Source organism: Nanorana parkeri, unplaced genomic scaffold (genome assembly GCF_000935625.1).
Source record: "Nanorana parkeri isolate BGI_ZX_2015 unplaced genomic scaffold, ASM93562v1 scaffold551, whole genome shotgun sequence".
Classification (NCBI taxonomy): Eukaryota; Metazoa; Chordata; class Amphibia; order Anura; family Dicroglossidae; genus Nanorana; species Nanorana parkeri.
The window spans coordinates 275,932-296,611 of NW_017306819.1; the positions used below are offsets into that span (position 1 = coordinate 275,932).

At 47.0% G+C, this 20,680-nt stretch overlaps 1 protein-coding gene across 1 annotated transcript in view; it reads left to right on the forward strand.

Moving 5' to 3' along the window:
• IKBKB (inhibitor of kappa light polypeptide gene enhancer in B-cells, kinase beta) overlaps positions 1 to 20,680 on the forward strand; it is a 45,378-nt gene that overhangs the window by 10,853 nt on the left and 13,845 nt on the right. The window contains exons 5-14 of the mRNA XM_018561938.1: positions 502 to 571; positions 2,713 to 2,801; positions 6,327 to 6,416; positions 9,041 to 9,165; positions 10,330 to 10,437; positions 13,202 to 13,331; positions 15,392 to 15,586; positions 16,941 to 17,055; positions 17,708 to 17,831; positions 19,187 to 19,338. Of these exons, the coding sequence (XP_018417440.1) occupies positions 502 to 571; positions 2,713 to 2,801; positions 6,327 to 6,416; positions 9,041 to 9,165; positions 10,330 to 10,437; positions 13,202 to 13,331; positions 15,392 to 15,586; positions 16,941 to 17,055; positions 17,708 to 17,831; positions 19,187 to 19,338 (1,198 nt within the window). The remainder of the gene's footprint in view (positions 1 to 501; positions 572 to 2,712; positions 2,802 to 6,326; positions 6,417 to 9,040; positions 9,166 to 10,329; positions 10,438 to 13,201; positions 13,332 to 15,391; positions 15,587 to 16,940; positions 17,056 to 17,707; positions 17,832 to 19,186; positions 19,339 to 20,680) is intronic.

The following is a 20,680-nucleotide window of genomic DNA, read 5'->3' on the forward strand; positions in this document are numbered from 1 at the left end:
TGAAAATATATGGGGGATAATTTTTTTTTTTTGTGGGGGGGGGGTGGGGGTAGCTGATAGGAATGCTGGGAAATGTTTGTATTTGTATTGTTCTGTGAAATGCCCTTTCCATGATGAACACCTTACATTAGGAAGCTAGTTATAAATTCGTGGTTGCCTTTTTTGTCTCGCTTGCTCATAGCAACCAAACTGAAAGATTCGTGCTTCCTTTTAACTTCTGCCCATGCTAAAAGAAGTACATCAGTCAGTATTAAAAATACGTCTCATCCATTTTTTTTTTTTGCATTAAATGTGCTGCGCAAGGGTATTACTAGATCAGTCTCTTGGCACATAACAATACTCCAGGATGTAGCCTGTCCACATAAAACACACGTGTATGTCATTTAGCAAAATATAATGTAACTCTTATCTAGGCATTGGAAAATAACTTGGAACTGGTTTGGAATATTCCTCTATTTTCCTGCATTGATTGATTGATTGATTGATTTTTCTTCTATGTAGCACTTGAATCAATATGAAAATTGTTGTGGGCTAAAAGAAGGATCGATCCTTACTCTCCTGAGTGATATCTGTGAGTATGATTCCAACTGCACACAACTACTGGCTTATATTTTGTAATAGAGTCATATGCAAACCACAACAAGCCATGATAACCAATCAGCATTTATTTTTCTAAGAACAAACTTTAAAGTGACATTAAACTCAGAAGTTAAGGGCGTGGCCGGGATGTGAGACTGAGCAGACGTGTCTCACTGCAGCTCCCGACATCCGTGCTACATCCTGACCCTTAGCTAGCTACAGAAGTTAAATCTGAAAAATACATTCAAGTACCTTAAATATTAAAGCGGACCTTTACCCTTCCTTTTAAAATACCAACAAACACACCTTTAGGAATGTTTGGAGCTTGGAGTGGTGACTACTTTACAACACACACAAGGACCATGGGGAACAAAAGTAGCCCCCCTCCAGAAGGAAGGACAGTGTCAGCACCAATTCAGAGATGATTGGAGGATCTACAGCCGAGTGATACACAAATAAGATACATTTTTGTTTTGTAGTTAAGGTTCTCAAATGCATTTTTAAGATTTAACTCCTGAGTTTAGTATCACTTTAAGGTAATCTAAATCCAAAAAATCTTACCAGTCCGCAGGCCTCATGCACACTAGCTGGCTGAGTTTAAACATAAGAGAAGTGATCTGGTAAGTATAAACAAATCTATGCTTCCCAGATCACTTTGTCCTGTGTTTAGTTGTTGCTGGGCTCACATGCATTTTACAAGTGTTTCGTTGTGTTAAACCGGGCTGAACAGGCCCGGGACGTAGAAATTTCTAGTTTGGGTAGACTGAGCTAGACTGAATGCACCTAGATGCTGCTGGACGTCCAGGTGTACATTCAGTCAGCTCCAAATGCACCTAGACTCATGTTTTTTTAACATAGTGTGCATGAGGCGTTCGATGTGGTGGCTGCACTAGTACAGAAACATTCCTTTTGATCCTGATAGAAACCCAGTGTGCTTACCAACTTCCTGTGGGCTGAACTGAAATCTCAAACATGGTTTTCAGCTTTCCCATCTATCCTCTGAACTACAAAAACAACTTCACGTAAGGTAATGAAGATGAGGAGAGCAGTTGTTTGTAGTTCAAATCAGGAGAGTTCCCTTGGGTGACAACGCTGCTCCTCCATAGACACAGTACAGTGAGTAGATAGTGTCACCCTAGCACAGGAATTGTGTTACTGACCGGATTGCCAGGTGAAAATAAACAAGATAAAGTCTGAAAAAAAACAAAAAACTAATGCAGCCACCACATCTAAGGACTGGTAAGCTGCAATGTATTACATTTTAGTTTTTGGGTTTAGATACGCTTTCACTAAACTCAAACTGCAAATCTTACATAGAATAAAACAAACTGCTGTCCTCTGGTGGCTGAGCTGTTCCTTGTGATCTTGTACTGGACAGGCAGCCCAGGGAAGCCGAGATGAGGGAGTTCGAGCTGTTTAGAAACATGATGACTGAAAGTGTTTGGGCAAAAATGTAAAGAAATATTTTGCTGGGCGATTTTATTTGTTTGATCCGGATTTATTATAAAAAAAAAGTTAGAGCGGTTAATGTTACTTCAAGGCCTCATTCACACGAGGAACGGCCGGCACATACAGCTCTGTGCTGCGTGCACGGCCGTATCGGGCAGCTCCCGGGAAGGACAGGTGCTGCGTGTGATTAGTACGCAGCCCCTGTCCTTCTCTCTGGGAGTATGCGGCCGTACGCCACCCTACGCTCACACCAAGTGCAGGTCCGTACGGGTGCGTGTGTCCCGGCTCGGACACAGACAGGATCCATCCTGACATCATACGAGTACGGACACCAAGTCCGCATGGACTTGCAGGGCGGGTGAGCGTAGGGCGGCGTATTGCCGCGTACTCCCAAAGAGAAGGACAGGGGCTGCATACTAATCACACTCAGCCCCAGTGCTTCCCCGGAGCTGCCCGATACGGCCGTGCACTCAGCACGGAGCTGTACGTGCCGGCTTTTTCTCGTGTGAATGAGGCCCAAGACATGGGTTAAGCCTTGCCTATTGTTGGAAGTAGGGGAAAATGGCAAAACCGTGCCCACAGACTCCTCCACTTCTTATTTACCTTTTACGTCTTATGAGCTTATTATCACTGATTATTGCTGCGGCGTTGCATATTGAACAGCATATTTTGCTTCTCTTACAGCTTCGGCTCTGCGGTATCTCCATGAGAATAGAATTATCCACAGAGATCTGAAGCCGGAGAACATCGTGCTGCAGCAAGGGGAGGGCAGGGTAAGTTACCATGTGACATAGTGCTGACGGATTATGAAAAGGAATTCCAGCTTATAACATTTAGGATACTTTTCATTTGGCTTTTAATAACAGGTGTTTGCCATACGATTGAGAGCTCATTCACTGAGGCGTGCACATTCGCATGGCGTGTATACCCATGCAGAGACCTGCTCACGGGAGGGACAGGTGCTGCATATATTTGAGTGCAGCCGACTGTAACTCTCTATGAGAGGACAGGGCTATACGCTGACCCAAACCTGCATATCCGTGCAAATCCGGGTGCCTACACTTGGGCACACAAGGTCTGCATCCAAGTGGGGGTGCCTGGACCTGCATGGATGTGAAGGTTCGGGACGGTGTGTAACCGTGTGCAGTCGCGTCCCCCCATAGAAATGTACAGGCGACTGCACGCAATTACGCGCAACACCTGACCCTCCTGGGAGCAGGTCCCTGCATGAGCGTGCACAATGAACAGATGTTCTATGAAGCATTGAAACAAGGATGCACCGATACTAGTACTCACCCAAACGCTCCGATACCACAATTTCCGGTCAGAAGGAGATCTCCCTCTGACTGGCAGTGCCGAGGGAGCATAGAGCCGGCTTCCTTTCCAATCAGGAAGCCGGGCGGTGGGTTATGACCTGCCTCCCTGCTTCCTGATTGGCTAGGAAGCCGGCTTGACATGTTGCTAAGCAGCCTGGCTTCCTAACCAATCAGAAAGCCTGGCGGTACGTAATGACCCGCCTCCCAGCTTCCCGATTGGTCAGGAAGCCAGGCTGCCTAGGAACAAGTGAAGCCAGCTTCCTTGCCAATCGGGAGGCGGGTCATGACGTGCCGCCCGGCTTCCTGATTGGATAGGAAGCCAGCTTCACTTGTTGACAGGCAGCCTGGCTTCCTAACCAATCAGGAAGCCGGGCAGCACATCATGCCTCGCGTCCTGGCTTCCTGATCGGTCAGGAAGCCAGGCAGCTAGAACATCGGCTTCACAGGTAATCAGGAAGCTGGGTGACGGATCATGATCCACCGCCCGACTTCCTGATAATCGGGGCACAAGGCACCGGTACACTGTATCGGCGAGTACTGAAAAAAAATATCCGTATTCGATACCGAAAAAACGGTATCGGTGCATCCCTAATTGAAACCACTTTGCAAGTGCGGTGTTTGCTATTGCAAATGTAAGTGAATACATTGGTGGCCATTCACATTTGCATCGCTGTGCTTTGATTTTGCCACTGCGAGCAACGTTCATCAGGCATTGAAGCCTTTGGATACATTGCATTGTTGATGGTCTATAATTCTGGAGGGAGGGTTGATGTGGGTAGTTGTTGATTGGTACCAAAAAAGCCTGTAAAGTGCTTGCTGAAGGTGTCACAAGCACTAGTCTGCACTTGCTAAATGTATGGAACGCTGATGCCAAATGTCTTTGTGAACAATCCCTTAATGGAGAATACAAAGATGCTAGAGCTGCTGTTATTTTATTATATACTAATAACCTTTTACCCTTTAACTTCACAGCAGCTCAGCTCCCCCTGCTCCCCCTTCCCAGCAGTGATTCAGCATTCCAGCTACCCTTACTTTCCTCTCCAACAGTAACTAAGCATCTGATCCCCCCTTTCTTAGCAATGACTTAGCATCTCAGCTCCCCTTCTCCCCCCTCTAAAACCTCCGCTCGCCTTGATTCCACTAAAAGCATTGACTTTCATTCTGTAATGCAAACACAGAACAAGAACACAGCAGCTCAACTCCTCCTGCTTCACCTTCCCAGCAGCGATTCCGCATCCCAGCTGCCCTTGCTCCCTCTCCAACAGTAATTAAGTATCCCAACAACCCCCTTTACAGCTGTGAATCCGCATGCCTGCTTCTCTGCTCCCCTTGCCCCCTTGCCAGCAGTATTTAAATATCCCAACAACCCCCTTTCCAGCTGTGACACCGCATGCCTGCTTCTCTGCTCCCCTTGCTCCCTCGCCAGCAGTATTTAATATCCCAACAACCCCCTTTCCAGCTGTGACTCCGCTTCCCTGCTCCCCTTGCTTCCTCTCCAGCAGTAATTAAGTATCCCAGCTCCCCTTTCCAGCTATGACTCTGCATCCCTGCTCCCCTTCCTCTCCAGCAGCATTTAAAGGAGAACTATGGGGTTAAGGCTTTTCCCCATAGTTCTCCTTAGGGTACCGGGAGGACACAAACTAGCGTCCTCCCGTCACCCTAAGCTCAGTATACCGCGAGCTGTAGACGCCACAGTACACCGCGAGCAGTAGCTATACAGCTATACTCGGCTATACTGAGACGGCGCAGCTGAAGCAGATCCCGACAATTATGTCTGGATCCGCCCAGATGCGTGAGTGACAGCCGTCTCCTCCCCTGTCCGTTCCGCCAGTCAGTGCTGGCGGATCGGGGAGGGGGGAATCCAGCTCCTCCCCTATCACGGCAGAGAGCCGTGACAGGATCCAGAGGTGAGCGAACGCCGGTATGTGTTCGCTCACCTCCCAATCTACTGAACCGACCTGTGACAGTCTCATTGTCACAGGTCGGCTAGAACTATGAGGTGAGTGGAAATCACTCGCCTCATAGTTCTCCTTTAAGTATCCCAGCTCCCGCTGTCCAGCTGTGACTCCGCATAGCTGCTTCCATGCTCCCCTTGCTCCCTCTCCAGCAGTATTTAAGCATCCCAGCTCCCCCTGCCCCCCTACCAGCACAGTCTCAACATCTCCGCTCGCCTTGCTTCCCCTACCAGCAGTGACGTATCAGCCTTTACTTCTTTACTGTAAAAACAAAACAGAACAGAAGCTCTTGTAGGTTCAATAGGAAGAAATATGCTGCTGATAGAAGAAATTTAGAGCTTCTGCTGTGAAGTTTGAGGATATATCGCCCCATAGTGCCTGCAGCTACAGGGGTCAGCCAAGGATTGTTTGAAAGCTCATTTACGTGCTAACAATATGTGCAGTAAATACTAGGGATGCACCGATACTTTCCAAGTTCCAATGCCGATACTTGTCATTTTCATGAGAACTACCAGGGTTGCAGCGGTTGCAGCTGGGACCTGGCTCTGGCGCTCCACCACTGTCCTGAAATCATTAGTCTGTATTGTTTTAGAAAAACTGTCACATGACAATAAATAAAAATGTATCAGTACTCGTATCTGTGAGTACTTGGGCAAGTATCAGTACCTGTGCTTGGAAAAATGGTGGTATCGGTGCATCCTTTTATATCTGTTTATAAAAACAAAATCATACATTATGACAGAGATGTACAAATCCCGGGAGCTCCGTGTGCTCCTTACTAATGACAGCCGCCTCCTAACGTTTAAATTTTTCTCTAGTCTAGTCTTGGAGCTCGAAGAGTATCTGTACTTGTACCGAGCACTGTACTTGGTATCAGTGCATCCCTAGTAAATACCTAAATGTCCAAAGGCTGGCCACAGATTTACTGTAAATATCCCTTTATCAAAAAGGACAGAATAAAGGTTTCAAAGAATCATTTTCATTTTTTTTTTTTTTCATCTGTATTTTGTAAATTTCTCATTTCTAGCTGATTCATAAGATAATAGACTTGGGGTATGCCAAGGAACTGGACCAGGGCAGTCTCTGCACCTCCTTTGTGGGCACCCTGCAGTATCTGGTAAGTAGCCAACTCCTCTAAAGTATGCAAGAATGTATGTGAGCCATTCTGATGGGAATGTGGAAGTACTCGGGGTGGGGTTCAACAGGGAAGTTCAAGTAAGTAATATACTATTTCTATTCATCCCGCCACACACAGATATACAGAATACATTCAGATGAAGGTCATTTTAAAACCTTAAAGAGGAACTTTACCTTTTATCTTTGAAATGACAACAAACTCGCCTTTAGAAAACTTTTGTAATGACAATCTACAAACAGATACTTCTAGATAATTGCTGGCGTTGTATTCTTTACATACCTTATTTCTCTTTTCCTCCCCATTCTTCTCACTGTGGCCATTGCTTTACTAAGGGCAGATCAATCTATCTCCCTTTACTTCCTGGAACTCTGGCACATGTGACTAGGACATGTGACCATGCACATCATCTCAGGGGAGGAAAATGCCTTTCCCTGCGATCTCGTGAGATTACAGATGAGATTTCCGGGCAATGCTCTGCTGATGTAACCTTTCCAGGGTGCAATGCTTGGGCACGATTACATCACTTTTGCCAAAGAGGGCCAGGAAGTGGAAAAAAGAAAATTGTAAGTAAAAATTGTTTAAAGGAGAACTATGAGGTGAGTGCTTTTCAGTCACCTCATAGTTCCAGCCGACCTGTGACAATAAGACTGTCACAGGTTCGCCCACCTCTCGATCCTGTCACGGCTCTCTGCCGTGATAGGGGAGGGGCTGGATTCCCCGCTCCGATCCGCCAGCGCTGACTGGCAGAACGGACGGGGGACTGGCGGGTACAGCTGGCTCTGCCTCTAGATAGCCAGAGCCATCTGTCAGTCACGCAGCTGGGCGGATCCCGGCATAATTGTCGGGATCCGCTTCAGCTGCGGCGTCTCAGTATACCGCGAGCAGCAGCTCGCGGTATACTGAGCCTAGGGTGACGGGAGGACGCTAGTTTGTGTCCTCCCGTTACCCTAAGGAGAACTATGGGGAAAAGCCTTAACCCCATAGTTCTCCTTTAAGCTAACTAATGTGAGATGATTTCATATCAGCATTCAGAGCTGTGTGCTGATGTAATTTTTAGTGTGTGCTGTAAAGTAGTCACCGCTCCAAGCTTGCTCCTGGGATGGACTACAATCTCAGGTTTAGTTTACTGAACCTGTACTGATATTGTAGTCCATCCCAGGAGCGAGCTTGGAGCGGTGACTACTTTACAACACACACAGGAACCATGGGGAACAAAAGTAGCCACCGTTCCAGAAGGAAGGACAGTGTCAGCCCCAATTCAGAGATGATTGGAGGATCTACAGCCGAGTGATACACAAATAAGATACATTGTTGTTCATAATGAAAAAGTTTTTTTTTTTAAACGCTTTAACAGCGGTTTAAACTTACCCCGTCTCCAAAGCGCGCTCCCGTCAGGAAATCCGAAACTGCTCGGGCAGCCGCAAAGCATCTTGGGGCGGGCGCATGCGCAGTTCGGATTTTCGGCCGGGAGATGAGGAGAGACACAAGGTAAGTCTATGGACGCGTGCACCCGCATGCAGACACCGTGGGACAGGAAGTGCCAGCAAGGACAGAGGAGTCAGCGCTGGATCGGAGAGCCGCCGCACCGCTGGAGGGACAGATGAAAACATCAGGAAAGAAGAAGATGATCGGATTAAGAGACATCATTTAAGGTAAGTGCTGACACTAACATTGGGGGGAGGGAAAAAATAATTTGACTTTAATGTCACTTTAAGGTACCTGAATGTATTTTTAAGATTTAACTCCTGAGTGTAGTGTCACTTTAACCGAATATGTCTGCTAATGTTTGTTTGTGGCAGCTTCTGTGGGAAAGGAAACGCACGCTGAAACGGTTGTTTATAAATCTATTCTAGCACGGCCAAAGCTCTGCAAGGGCTTTTGAAGAAAGAATTTCTCATAGCTTAGTCATCATTATCAAACAGGAAATCTAAGTGGAAAACATTTAACCTCATAGTTCCGGCTAAAGAAAAAACTGAATTGGGGACTTGTTTGAGAACATGAAGTAGTGTCATTGTGGTGGTCGGGGGGGAATTATCAAGATTTCTGCAGGAAAACACAATACAGAAGAAGAGAGAAACATTTATGAACATTGTAACTTCTTTTATGCCTATCTGAAATGGAGCCGGTGTTCTGTCAAACTGCAACTCCTCCAGACCTCCAACAACCTGATTTCCGGTTTAGTTAGAAGTAAGAGGTTTGGTCGAGAAGGCTCTACTGCACGTGCGCCACCCGCTGCATTTCCCTATACACATACTACACAGCGATAAAGCGATAAAGTATTATAATGAACTATCGTCAGACTAATCTTACTTCTAACTAAACCGGAAGTCAGGTCTTTGGAGAACTCGACGAGTTGGAACTTTCGATAGAACACCGGGTGTAAAATGTTCACCTGCCCGAATGGGAAATAATGCTGCAATATAGACGTACATTTGTTGCATGTGTATGGACAGCTTTATGATCACATGATGGTGCAAATCTATTCATAAGGGAGTCACAGCTTTCATATACAAGTACAGAAGGACCCCAGACTGCTGTGTTTTTTTCCCACACTTGCTGGGTGCCATCCTCGGTATTTAGTTCTGTTACTCGTTCTGTTTCAGGCCCCGGAATTATTGGAACAGCAGAAGTACACGGTCACTGTGGATTACTGGAGTTTCGGCACCCTGACGTTTGAATGTATTACAGGATTTCGGCCTTTTCTTCCCAACTGGCAGCCAGTGCAGTGGTAAGGAAATCCTTCTATTTTAGGTGGCTGGTATAGTGTCATCACCTGCATACCAGGGACTTCGAGGGGAGGATTTATAAGACTTCAGCTTATGTCATATGCTGGGCGAATGCCATTTGCATGGAATTCCCACCACTGGATGGCATAGGAATTGCCACAAAAAGCATTACCATGCAGCCATATTTCAGAGAACGCCTTTGTTTGTCTCCTATGTGTTCCTATTCACACATCATAACTAAAAAAAAATATGTATCCTCCATTCAATGTGTCTGTGTAGCTGGAGCCATTGTAGCTTCTTTGTACAATTTCTAAAAGATAGGAAACGCCTTCTGTCCCCATAAAAAGTCTAGGGACACTCTGAGCTTCATGTCATGAACATACAATGCTACAAGATCTTTAACCCTTTGCTAGGACAGAAGATGTTCAGATCTGGTTTACAACTGTTGTCGTACCATGTCACGCTGCACTGCACTCAAAAAACCGCACTGAGTCCTTCTGGAACAAGGCATATTACTAGGGATGCACCGATACCAATACTAGTATCAGTGCCGATAGCCAGTATTTGGGTAACTTATACTCGCCCAAATGTTCTAATACCTTTTCGAATACTGTGCCGTAGGGGAACATGGAGCCGGCTTTCTGGGCAATCAGGAAGCCCGGGTGGCGAGTAATGACCTGCCTCCCGGCTTCCTGATTGGCCAGGAAGCCATCTCCATGCTTATTGGCTGGAAAGCTGGCTTCCCAGGCCAATCAGCATCGAGCCTGCTGAACAGCCGGCTCCTTGCTTATTGGCTGGGAAGCCGGTTTCCCGGCCAATCACAATCAAACTGGCCAAACAACATGGAGCCGGCTTCCTTATTGCCCGGGAAGCTTGCTCCATGCCAGCGGAAGTATCGGTATTTGATATCGGCTGGTACCGAAAGCAAAATATCTGTACTCATTCTAGATACCGAAAAACCGGTATCGGTGCATCCCTACTTATTACCTTGCCTTGCATTGCAGCTGCACTGGAAAAAACACCCAGCGCAGCCCCAATGTATTGGGTGAGAGCGGGCTGGGTGAGGTAAAGCTAGATTGGGCTATTATGTTGGAAGCAGTCTTTAGTGTACTATTATGTTATAATCTTTCCCATTGAAATTACATTTGTGTATTATTGGTGCTCAGGCATGCAAAGGTACGAGAAAAAAGCAATGAACACATTGTGGTGTACGAAGATCTGTCAGAATCAGCGAGGTTCTCCAGTGTTCTGCCAACGCCCAATCACCTGAACCCGTAAGACTGACCCTGATTGATTGTTTACTGTATTGTTATCTGCCTCCATACCATGCCTATGATCCTATTTATGGGCATCTCTGACTTGGTAGGAAATGTTTTAGTTCCATGTTTGTGTGTCCCTAAAGCGGAATTAAACTGCGGTGAGGACAGCCAGCATTTGCCGTAACATGCAAGTGTCTCCTCCAGTGATATGAGCTCCCCGCATCCACTCTGCCCCCACCGATGCCATGTTATCTGCCTCCAGGTCCGTCGTCTTGCTTCACCCATTGGGGCAGGCACTGATGATGTAACTCCTGCGCCTCCTCCAGTGATGTGAGCTCCCCGCATCCACTCTGCCCCCACCGATGCCATGTTATCTCCCTCTAGGTCCGTCGTCTTGCTTCACCCATTGGTGCAGGCACTGATGATGTAACTCCTGCGGGTGCTTGCTGGAGTTGCGTCATTTCATCACCCGCCTTCTTTCCTGACATCTGTACATTGTACTGAACATGTGGCGCAGTCAGTGTGCAGATAATAAATAATTTGCTACCAGGTACATAAGAGTTTTTATGGCATGAGGGACTGATGCATTCTACTCTACCTAAAGACCTCACCCGCTGGAACATTTCATTTAAAAGACTTGAAAGTAACATGCCAAGTTTGCATCATATTTATTTCTCTTAAACCAATGGTTCTCAACCTGTGTAACCTCAGGACCCACATTTGCCCTTGGTCATTAAGTCGCGACCCAAGTCGCACTGCAATAGGATGTGCGACATTAGGGTACCGCGCGTTTTGGTGCGGGCATATGAACTGTGGGTGGGAGGCGCGTTCGGGGTATCATTCAAATGAATGGCAATGCAACATACCTCCCACAACCAGAATGCACGGTGCTTTACAGTGCATTCATTGCATAGCAACAACTGACACGATCTTACACGCTCACAGACATTCTCACAGACACGCCAAAAAGGTTTTTATTAAATTAAATTTTTTTTTAAGGTTCACCCAGTCTCCCTACCTTATGAGAACTGGAGTGGATCCTTAGCCTGGGGTCCCGTGTGGGCTGCTGTGCTGTGACGAAGCTCCATCCATATGTGCATTGCTTGTACAGCTCCCTTGAGTGCCCTGTAGAGGTGTCGGGAGCCAGAATGTGATGTCACCATGACACTTCTATAGGAGGGGGGGTGTAAGCCGTGCACTTATGAGCTCCCTCGCGGCCATAGCCTCACCCCACCTCAAGCTGACACTCAGCGCCGGGCAGCATATTTTGAAATGGCTGCTTGGCGAGAGAACTGACAGTGCTGCGCTAGGGGCACTGTCAGGCCTCTCGCCTAGAAAAGTGGAAAGCATGCGGTGACCCACTGAAAATGGGGTTTCCGGGTCACGACCCGCCAGTTGCGAACCAAGGTCTTAAAGGATATCTAAACCCAAGAACAAACATGTGATCTATTACAGCTTACCAGTTTTATATGTGGTGGCTGCATTCGTTTTCATTTTTCAGCAAGTACAGGAAATACCTGCCAATCTTGCCAGAAATGCCATGTCCTTGTCCATTCATGTGAGCTGAAAGCATGAAAACAATCTGATCTTCTTTCTCGAAACTACTAATTTCCCCATCCTCCATGTACTGTATATTAAAGGAGAAGAATCAGGAGAGTAAAATATATACTTGGAGCCAGCACATTTCTGCAGCTGTCGCATACTGTATCTATACATCGAGAGCTGAGCGATCATGTGACTGCTGATCGCTCAGCTCACGGTCTTCCCCTGCAGAGAATGGTGACTGTCCGTCTCCACTACCTCGCAGGGATTCCCCCCTCCCTTCTCTGTTCCTTAAATGCTCATTGGGGGAATATGGATGGGAGGGGGCGGGCACGGCTGACTCTAGCTTTAGAGAGGCAGATCCAGCTGTCAATCAGGAAGCCGGGTGGACATTGTCGGGATCCTTTCCGGTTGCAGCACGTCTCTGTGCTGTCCGCATGTAGTGGGTTGTAGCCCACTGTATTCTGACTTTGGGTCACAGGAGTACATTAGAAAAGAAAACAGTTTTTCAAATTAATATTAAATAAAATAAATGTAAAAATAATGAAAAACATTTTTTAAAAGTTCCCGCCCCCACGAGGACGCGCATCTTCACGTAACCACGCGTTGGGTGCGCCTACGTATAAAAACGACAATTGCACTAGCACTACCATTTGATATCGCCGCGCACGCCTCAGTGAGAGCAATAATTCTAGGGCCAATATTTACACGTATCTCTAAACTGATGACGTGTGGAGGCTTTTAAAGCGTCATCTGTGGACTTTTTGGGGTACTGAATTTTGCTGCAGTTTCATGGACGCACACAATTTTTAACCTCGGCATGTTGGGTATCTATGTACTCGTTGTAACCTCATCTTTTTATATTTTAAATTTTAAAAAAATGGGTATTTAATTGTGTTTTGGGACATTTAGGTGCATTTTTCATTAAATTTTGGGTTTGATAAGGAGTTGCGCTAATATCATGCAACATAAAAATTTGCAACTGCCATCATTTTAATTTTATAGGGACTTGGCTTTCAGAAAATATATAATGTTTTGGGGGTTTTAAGTAATTTCCCAGGCCTAAAATGTGGATTATAACATGCACACAAAAAATGAAAAAAAGGCCTTTATTCTTAAGGGGTTAAAGTGGTGGGTGTCTTCATGAAGCTGAATAGGGACATTTCTTGTGATGGGAAGTGGATGTGTCGGAGCTACTCGTTAGTGAGCATGCAAAAACTCTATTTTCCTATCTTAGGGTCCTGGCTAGTAAACTAGAGCGTTGGCTGCAGTGCATGTTAATGGCACACCCCAGACAAAGGGGCACGGATCCCCAAAATCCAGATGTTGGCTGTTTCCAAGCCTTGGATGCCATTCTTAACCTTAAGGTAAGCAACGACTGAATCTTTCAAGCTGTGAGTGATGTGAGAGGAGCTTTTGTATAACAATGTGACTGCCATATAAAAAAATTAAAATGCAAATAAAAAGTGACATCACTGTGGCTAAGCAAATAAAAAGTGACATCGCTGTGGCTAAGCAAATAAAAAGTGACATCGCTGTGACTAAGCAAATAAAAAGTGACGTCGCTGTGACTAAGCAAATAAAAAGTTCAGATTCGTGAAACGTGAGAGCAATACACACACTGTGCACCCCCCTGTACTCCTTCACACGGGCATTCAGTAAGTGCGGGCACCCAGACCTGTGAGGATTTGCAGATTTGCGTGTATGCATGCAGTAGGGATGTGCACGACTATATGAATGAGCCCTTAAGTCACCTTCAGAGACGAGTACAAGTGATCAGGCTGCTCTAAAGCCACCCGCATCACTCGTACTCGAAAGCACCCCCCACCTGCTGAAAAAAATGACACGGCAGCCATATTGATGTTGGTAGAACCACTTCAGGATCAGGAGGTACAGGTACATCATATGGTTCATATCAGGGGCGAAATCACAGGGCCCCATAGCAAAATTTTGTATGGAGCCCCGTGATTGCTAGTTATGCCACTTGCAGAGCCCACCTGCGAGTGACCCTGCAGAGCCCACCACAGACTCTCTATAGTGGGCTCTGCAGGGTCTCAGATGGGCTGGACACCTCTTACCTGTCAGCACTGTCCGCCTTTGTGGTCGCTGGGGTCCCGCCTCCTCTTCCGTCCTCGGGCCCCGCCTCCTCTTCTATCGACGGGCCCCGCCTCCTCTTACATCACTGGCCCCACCTGCTCTTGGGTCGCTGGCAAGTGATGTAAGAGGAGGCGGGGTTGCTCTTAGGCGTGCCACGCCTCCTTCACTGCGAACGCCGGCCTCTTCTGCCGTAGCTGCTGGCTGTCACTGACACAGCTCCGCAGCGGCTATGAGGGGAGACGCCGCTGCTGAGCTGTGTCAGTGACAGCCAGCACCCTTACATGCCATAGCGACCCAGGCGGCCCACACGGCATCAGAGGGATGCCCTGGCCGGGCCCCCCTGTGCCCAGTCCCCATAGCAGCCGCCCGGGTCGCTATGGCGATTGTTACGCCACTGGTTCATATGATTAGTTCTAGTGTTTGCACGGCGCCATCCGTGCGATCACCTCGAGCACCACCGATACTTCTATGTTCTAAGCCCGTATGGAGTGCGAGTGACATTTGGAAACAGTTGTATTGTGGACAGTCGGCCGCATACACGAGAGGAGAGGCACGTTCACCCGTCAGCATCATTATGTATGTGAATGTGCACTGTGTAAAGCGCTGCGTAAAAATTGTTGGCGCCATATAAATACCAATAATAAATAAAAATGTATTATAACTAAACCGCGTCAAACAATGCCCCGTCCCTTTTCACAAGGGGCTATTAAAGGAGAACTATGAGGTGAGTGCTTTTCACTCACCTCATAGTTCTAGCCGACCTGTGACAATGAGACTGTCACAGGTGGGCTCAGTAGATCGGGAGGTGAACGAACACATACCGGGTTCGCTCACCTCTCGATCCTGTCACGGCTCTCTGCCGTGACAGGGGGAGGGGCTGGGTTCCCCTCTCCCCGCTCCGATCTGCCAGCGCTGACTGGCGGAACGGACGGGGAGGGGGCGGGTACAGCTGGCTCTGCCTCTAGATAGGCACAGCCAGCTGTCACTCACGCAGCTGGGCGGATCCCGTCATCTATGTCGGGATCCGCTCCGGCGTCTCAGTATACCGCGAGCTGTAGCTCGCGGTATACTGAGCTTAGGGTAACGGGAGGACGCTAGTTTGTGTCCTCCCGTTACCCTAAGGAGAACTATGGGGAAAAACACTGACCCCATAGTTCTCCTTTTAATAACCTCCCCACCCCGTCCGAGTCAGAGGAGTGTGCATTCGTACCCTTGTGACCCCTTAGGATGAGTTAGCGGCTCTTTCTATGGCCGTGTGGATGTTCTTGGCCTGACACAATTACACTTCCTCTCTCATTCTTTGACTTGTCTGTGGTGTTTTTGTCCCTAGCTGCTGTCCGTACTGAACATGGTGACTGGCCGCGTGCACATGTACCCGGTGACCGAAGGGGAGACCCTGCAGTCTCTGAAGATCCGCTTACAACAGGACACGGGAATTCCAGAGGACGAGCAAGAGCTATTGCAGGCGTCAGGGCTGGCCCTGAATCCCCACCAGCCTCTCATCCAATACGTAGCAGACAGCATGGTGAGGAGATGGGATCATTTCACCCGTGTCATAGATGTGCTCTGCTCAGAATATGCATTACAAGCATTGCATTTTAAAAAGGTTCGTTCACTTTTATAGTAACATAGAAAAAGAAGAAAAGAGGATTTGGACTTTTAAGGTACTTACAAGGTCATACAAAACATATTTCGTTTTTATATAAAGTATAACAATTTTTATTTATAAATATATTTAAAATGCATGCAGGGGCGTCCCGAGGCTGGGTGACACCCGGAGCGGTGTCCTAAAAACAGATTTCCTCCCACGGGACAAATTATTTACAAATGGTTCATAGTTTACCTATGCAAATGCATTTGAATATTTGGTACAGTTTATTTGGTTCAATAAACTTACAATAGTCTGTAAAGATGGCTGGATCCACCACTGACCATCACTCAATCATGGGCGCGGACGGGAAGGGACCAATAGAAATGGGGTAGAGAGCAAGACAACCCCCAAGTCAAAACAGGAAACTACAGAGTGAGAGAGGTGTCAGAAGAGGCCAGATTTTCTATTGAGTGAGAACATCTCAAAAATTCTTCTTCTTATTGAATAGATCGCACCTATGAAAGAACAATGAACATTCTTTAAGAGACCATAAGGCAGGGGTAGCAAACCTCCGGCCCTCCAGCTGTGGTGGAACTACAAATCCCATGAGGCATTGCAAAATTCTCAGACATGACTCCCGAAGAGAGATGCATCATGGGATTTGTAGTTTCACCACAGCTGGAAGGCCAGAGGTTTGGCTACCCCTGCCATAAGGGGGTCTGCCCAAGTGGGTACAAACAAATATAATTTATCGTGTTACCTGGCATTATCCATTTCCATCACCGGTGTACCTTCTATAGCCAATAACTTGAGCTCCAAACACCGCCTCTAAGTAAGACCAATGTGGTATGTCAATATTCAGGGCAGCCATCAGGGGGGTACGGCCGATACTCATGTAAGGGGTCTGGGGTGCCCGCCCGGGTCCCTTACATGACTATCGGCCGACGGTGAAGGGCGAGGAGGCGCAGGCCTGGCCCTAGCAGCGCAGGGCCCCAGCATTGTCGCTCCAGCAGCTTCGAGACATGGGGCCGGGACTGGGGCCCCATCAGCGATGCTGCTCGTCTGATGTCGGACTGGCCGGAAGTGATGTCAGGTTAGTGACGTGACATCACTTCTGGCCTGTCCGGCAACAGGCCCCTAATCAAAGCAACAAACAAAAATCTCCATGAGTTTGTCTCTCACCACAAATATAGCCAATTCTCTGTACTTTACCTTCTCCTGAGCTCCAAACCACCTGAGAGTGTGAAAACCCCCATCCCCTCTTATATCCCTCATTATTTTTCTGCAGGTCAGTGACAGTCGCCAGGGGGAATGTGACCTGATATTTCTCTTTGATAACCGGAAGACAATGTATGAACCCCAAATTTCACACCGCCCTCATCCTGATAACGTCGCCTACGTGTGTGAGTATCACTTCTTCAGACTTTTTCTTTATAAGACTAACATTGATACTGATGGTTGGAGGTAACTCCAGGCAAATGTAAAAGACACACTAAAGAAATAAAAAATAATTGACTCTGTTTATTAAAGGAGACCCCCCCAGGATTTGTTTTTGTTTTTTAAATGTACCCTTTCAGTGAGGCTACACCAGCACTGCAAGGGTGGTTAACTGCTCGTTTGTGTCTATGTAGAAAAAAAAAACACAGATGTACTGACCCAAATCTCCGAGCTGGCTTCTTCTTAGTGTCTCCCCTTCCTCTGCAGTGGTCTAAGGTCTAGATAATTGTCATCTCTATACACTGTATATAGACATGAGAACGCTGACGAACGTTCCAATGTGCTGCGGAGGAGGGGACAGGCTGGAAGTAGCACCGTGACAGCTGGCCAGCTCGGAACTTCGGGTGAGCACATCCTTGTAATTTTTAGGGATGCACCAATACCGGTTGTTCGGTATCAAGTACGGACAAAAGGCCTTGGTCCTTAAGGGGTTAAACAGCTCCCATAAATGTATTTTTGCTGTGCATTGGTTATACGGGGTGAGGGTGTGTAGTCCTTCCATCCCTAATCTTACAACGATGGGTAAGTGACTCTGTCCTTTCTATTATTTGTCTCCAGTGCAGGACCCCAAACCCCCCCTGACCTACGTGCAGCTCCGCAGAGTGTGGGGACAGATCTGGCACACAATACGAATGCTGAAAGAGGACTGTGCCAAGCTGCAGATGGGACAACGTGCCACCATGTAAGACATAATTTATCTCCAACAGGCCTCCATCACCATGCTACATGCTGGATCGCTTTTATACACACGCGTGATTTCTCTGTTTCTACATATATGTTTTGAAATGTGTTATCTATAGAATTGGTTTTGGTTCTTGATGAACCGGCCAAAATGTGCACAGTGGGTGTCACTGTTGGCACTCGGTCAGCTGATTAACGGAGGAGATCGGAAAATCTTTAAACGAACAGAGTGGGTAGCCAATGAGCTATTATTATACAGGATTTATATAGCGCCAACAGTGTGCGCAGCGCTTTACAATATAAGGAAGACATTACAATCACAATACAATTCAAGACAAGATGGTAAGGAGGGCCCTGCCCCTGAGGGCTTACATTCTAAAAGATAGAGGCCAGTGATACATGAGGAGGTAGCTGTGTAGGGATGAATTGTTTGAGAAAGTGATAGTTCAGTGGTTAGGTTGAGGTGGGATAGGCTTCCCTGAAGAGATGAGTCTTTAGGGAACGCCTAAAGGCAGTCAGAGTGGGAGATAGACGGGCAGGTTGGGGTGGAGAGTTCCATAGGATGGGAGAGGCTCTAGAAAAGTCCTGGAGGCGAGCATGGAAGGAGTTGACGGAGCTGGAAAGCAGGAGGTCATATGAAGAGCGGAGGGGACGGTTAGGGTGATACTTTGAGACAAGGTCTTAGATATAGCCGGGGGCGGAGTTGTGGATGGCTTTGTAAGTGATTGTTAATATTTTGAATGTTATCCTCTGGGCGAGTGGAAGCCAGTGGAGGGATTGGCAGAGGGGGGCAGAGGATGGAAGCCAGTGCAGGGATTGGCAGAGGGGGGTGGGAGAAATTGAGTTTTAAAAAGTGTTGCGACATCCGGACTGACATGTCAGATAGTAGATTAGTGACACGCAAGGACACAGAGGGGGGAGTTGTGGAGTAGAGAGATAGATTTGAGTGTCATCGGCATAGCTACCGGCTCTGTTCTGGTATTTTGGCGGCTGCTGTCAGAATACAATGAAGAGAACGGGAGATTCTTCAATAAAACATTGATGGAGGACTCTGTAATGTTTTCTTTCTTCAGCCCGCAGGTTGACCAAATCATATATTCCAGTATATGGCCAGCTGATGGTTTAAAATGGGGGTAGGCAACAATGGCACTCCTGTTGTACTGAAACTACAAATCACGTCATGCCCTCTGGGAGTCATGCCTGTGGCCGCCAGTTTTGCAGTGCCTCATGGGATTTGTAGTTCCACAACAGCTAGAGTTCCAAGGTTGTCGCCTCCTGGTTTAATAAATGGGAGGCCATGGAGTTTAGTACAGATGTCCTTTTTCTGTGTTGTCACTGACGAGCTGTGTATTTCAGGGTGAACCTACTACGATACAACACGGAGCTTTCCAAAAAGAAGAATCTGATGACCTCAGAGTGCGAGCAGCTAAAAGCCAAACTGGATTTCTTCCGCAGCAGTATCCAGATTGATCTAGAAAAATATAGCGAGCAGATGGAGTTTGGCATCAGTAAGTTATCACTATTAGAGGGTAATACCAGCAACTTTTCACTTCACTCCCACAGCTTTCAGGATTAACTCTTTCCCGGCACAGCTTTCTGTAGAGAACGGTCTGAGGGATAAAATATATCAGGAGAGACTGCAGGAACTTAATACGCTCTGTCTGGAGGAAAGAAGAGAAAGGGGGGACATGACTGAAACCTGTTCAGGAGGGCAGAATTTTTAGTATGAGGCTAAGATCAAGAACACGGGGACATTACCTCAAACTAGTAGGAGGTCATTTGAAAAAGTGTGTGTGTGTGTGTGTGTGTGTGTACGTACGTACGTACGTACGGTGTGTGTGTACGTACGTACGTACGTGTGTGCGTGTACGTACGTACATGTGTGTGTGTACGTGTGTGTGTGTGTACGTACGTACATGTGTGTGTGTACGTACGTACGTGTGTGTGTGTGTGTACGTACGTGTGTGTATGTACGTACGTATGTGTGTGTGTGTACGTACGTACGTGTGTGTACGTACGTACGTACGTGTGTGTGTGTACGTACGTACGTACGTGTGTGTGCGTACGTACGTGTGTGTGTGTACGTACGTGTGTGTGTGTGTGTGTACGTACGTACGTACGTACGTACGTGTGTGTACGTATGTGTGTGTGTGTGAATTTTTAGTATGAGGCTAAGATCAAGAACACGGGGACATTACCTCAAACTAGTAGGAGGTCATTTGAAAAAGTGTGTGTGTACGTACGTACGTACGGTGTGTGTGTGTGTGTACGTACGTACGTACGTGTGTGTGCGTACGTACGTGTGTGCGTGTACGTACGTACATGTGTGTGTGTGTGTGTGTGTGTGTACGTACGTACGTACGTGTGTGTGTGTACGTACGTACGTGTGTGTGTGTGTACGTACGTACGTACGTACGTACGTGTGTGTACGTATGTGTGTGTGTGTGAATTTTTAGTATGAGGCTTAGATCAAGAACACGGGGACATTACCTCAAACTAGTAGGAGGTCATTTGAAAAAGTGTGTGTGTGTGTGCGTACGTGCGTAAGTACGTGTGTGTGTGTGTGTGTGTACGTGCGTAAGTACGTGTGTGTGTGTGTGTGCGTACGTACGTACGTGTGTGTGTGCGTATGTACGTGTGTGTGTGTGTACGTACATGTGCGTACACATATATACACCTATCAGATATCACATTGTGACCACTGAGAGGTGAAGTGAATAACATTGATTATCTGGTTACAATGGCACCTGGAAGTTATTGTAATGCAACAGTTTTATTTTGTTTTACTGCAGGAAGATAGAAAATGGATTGCTTCTACATATGTATCCATTGCATTGCTATTTTGGTTTT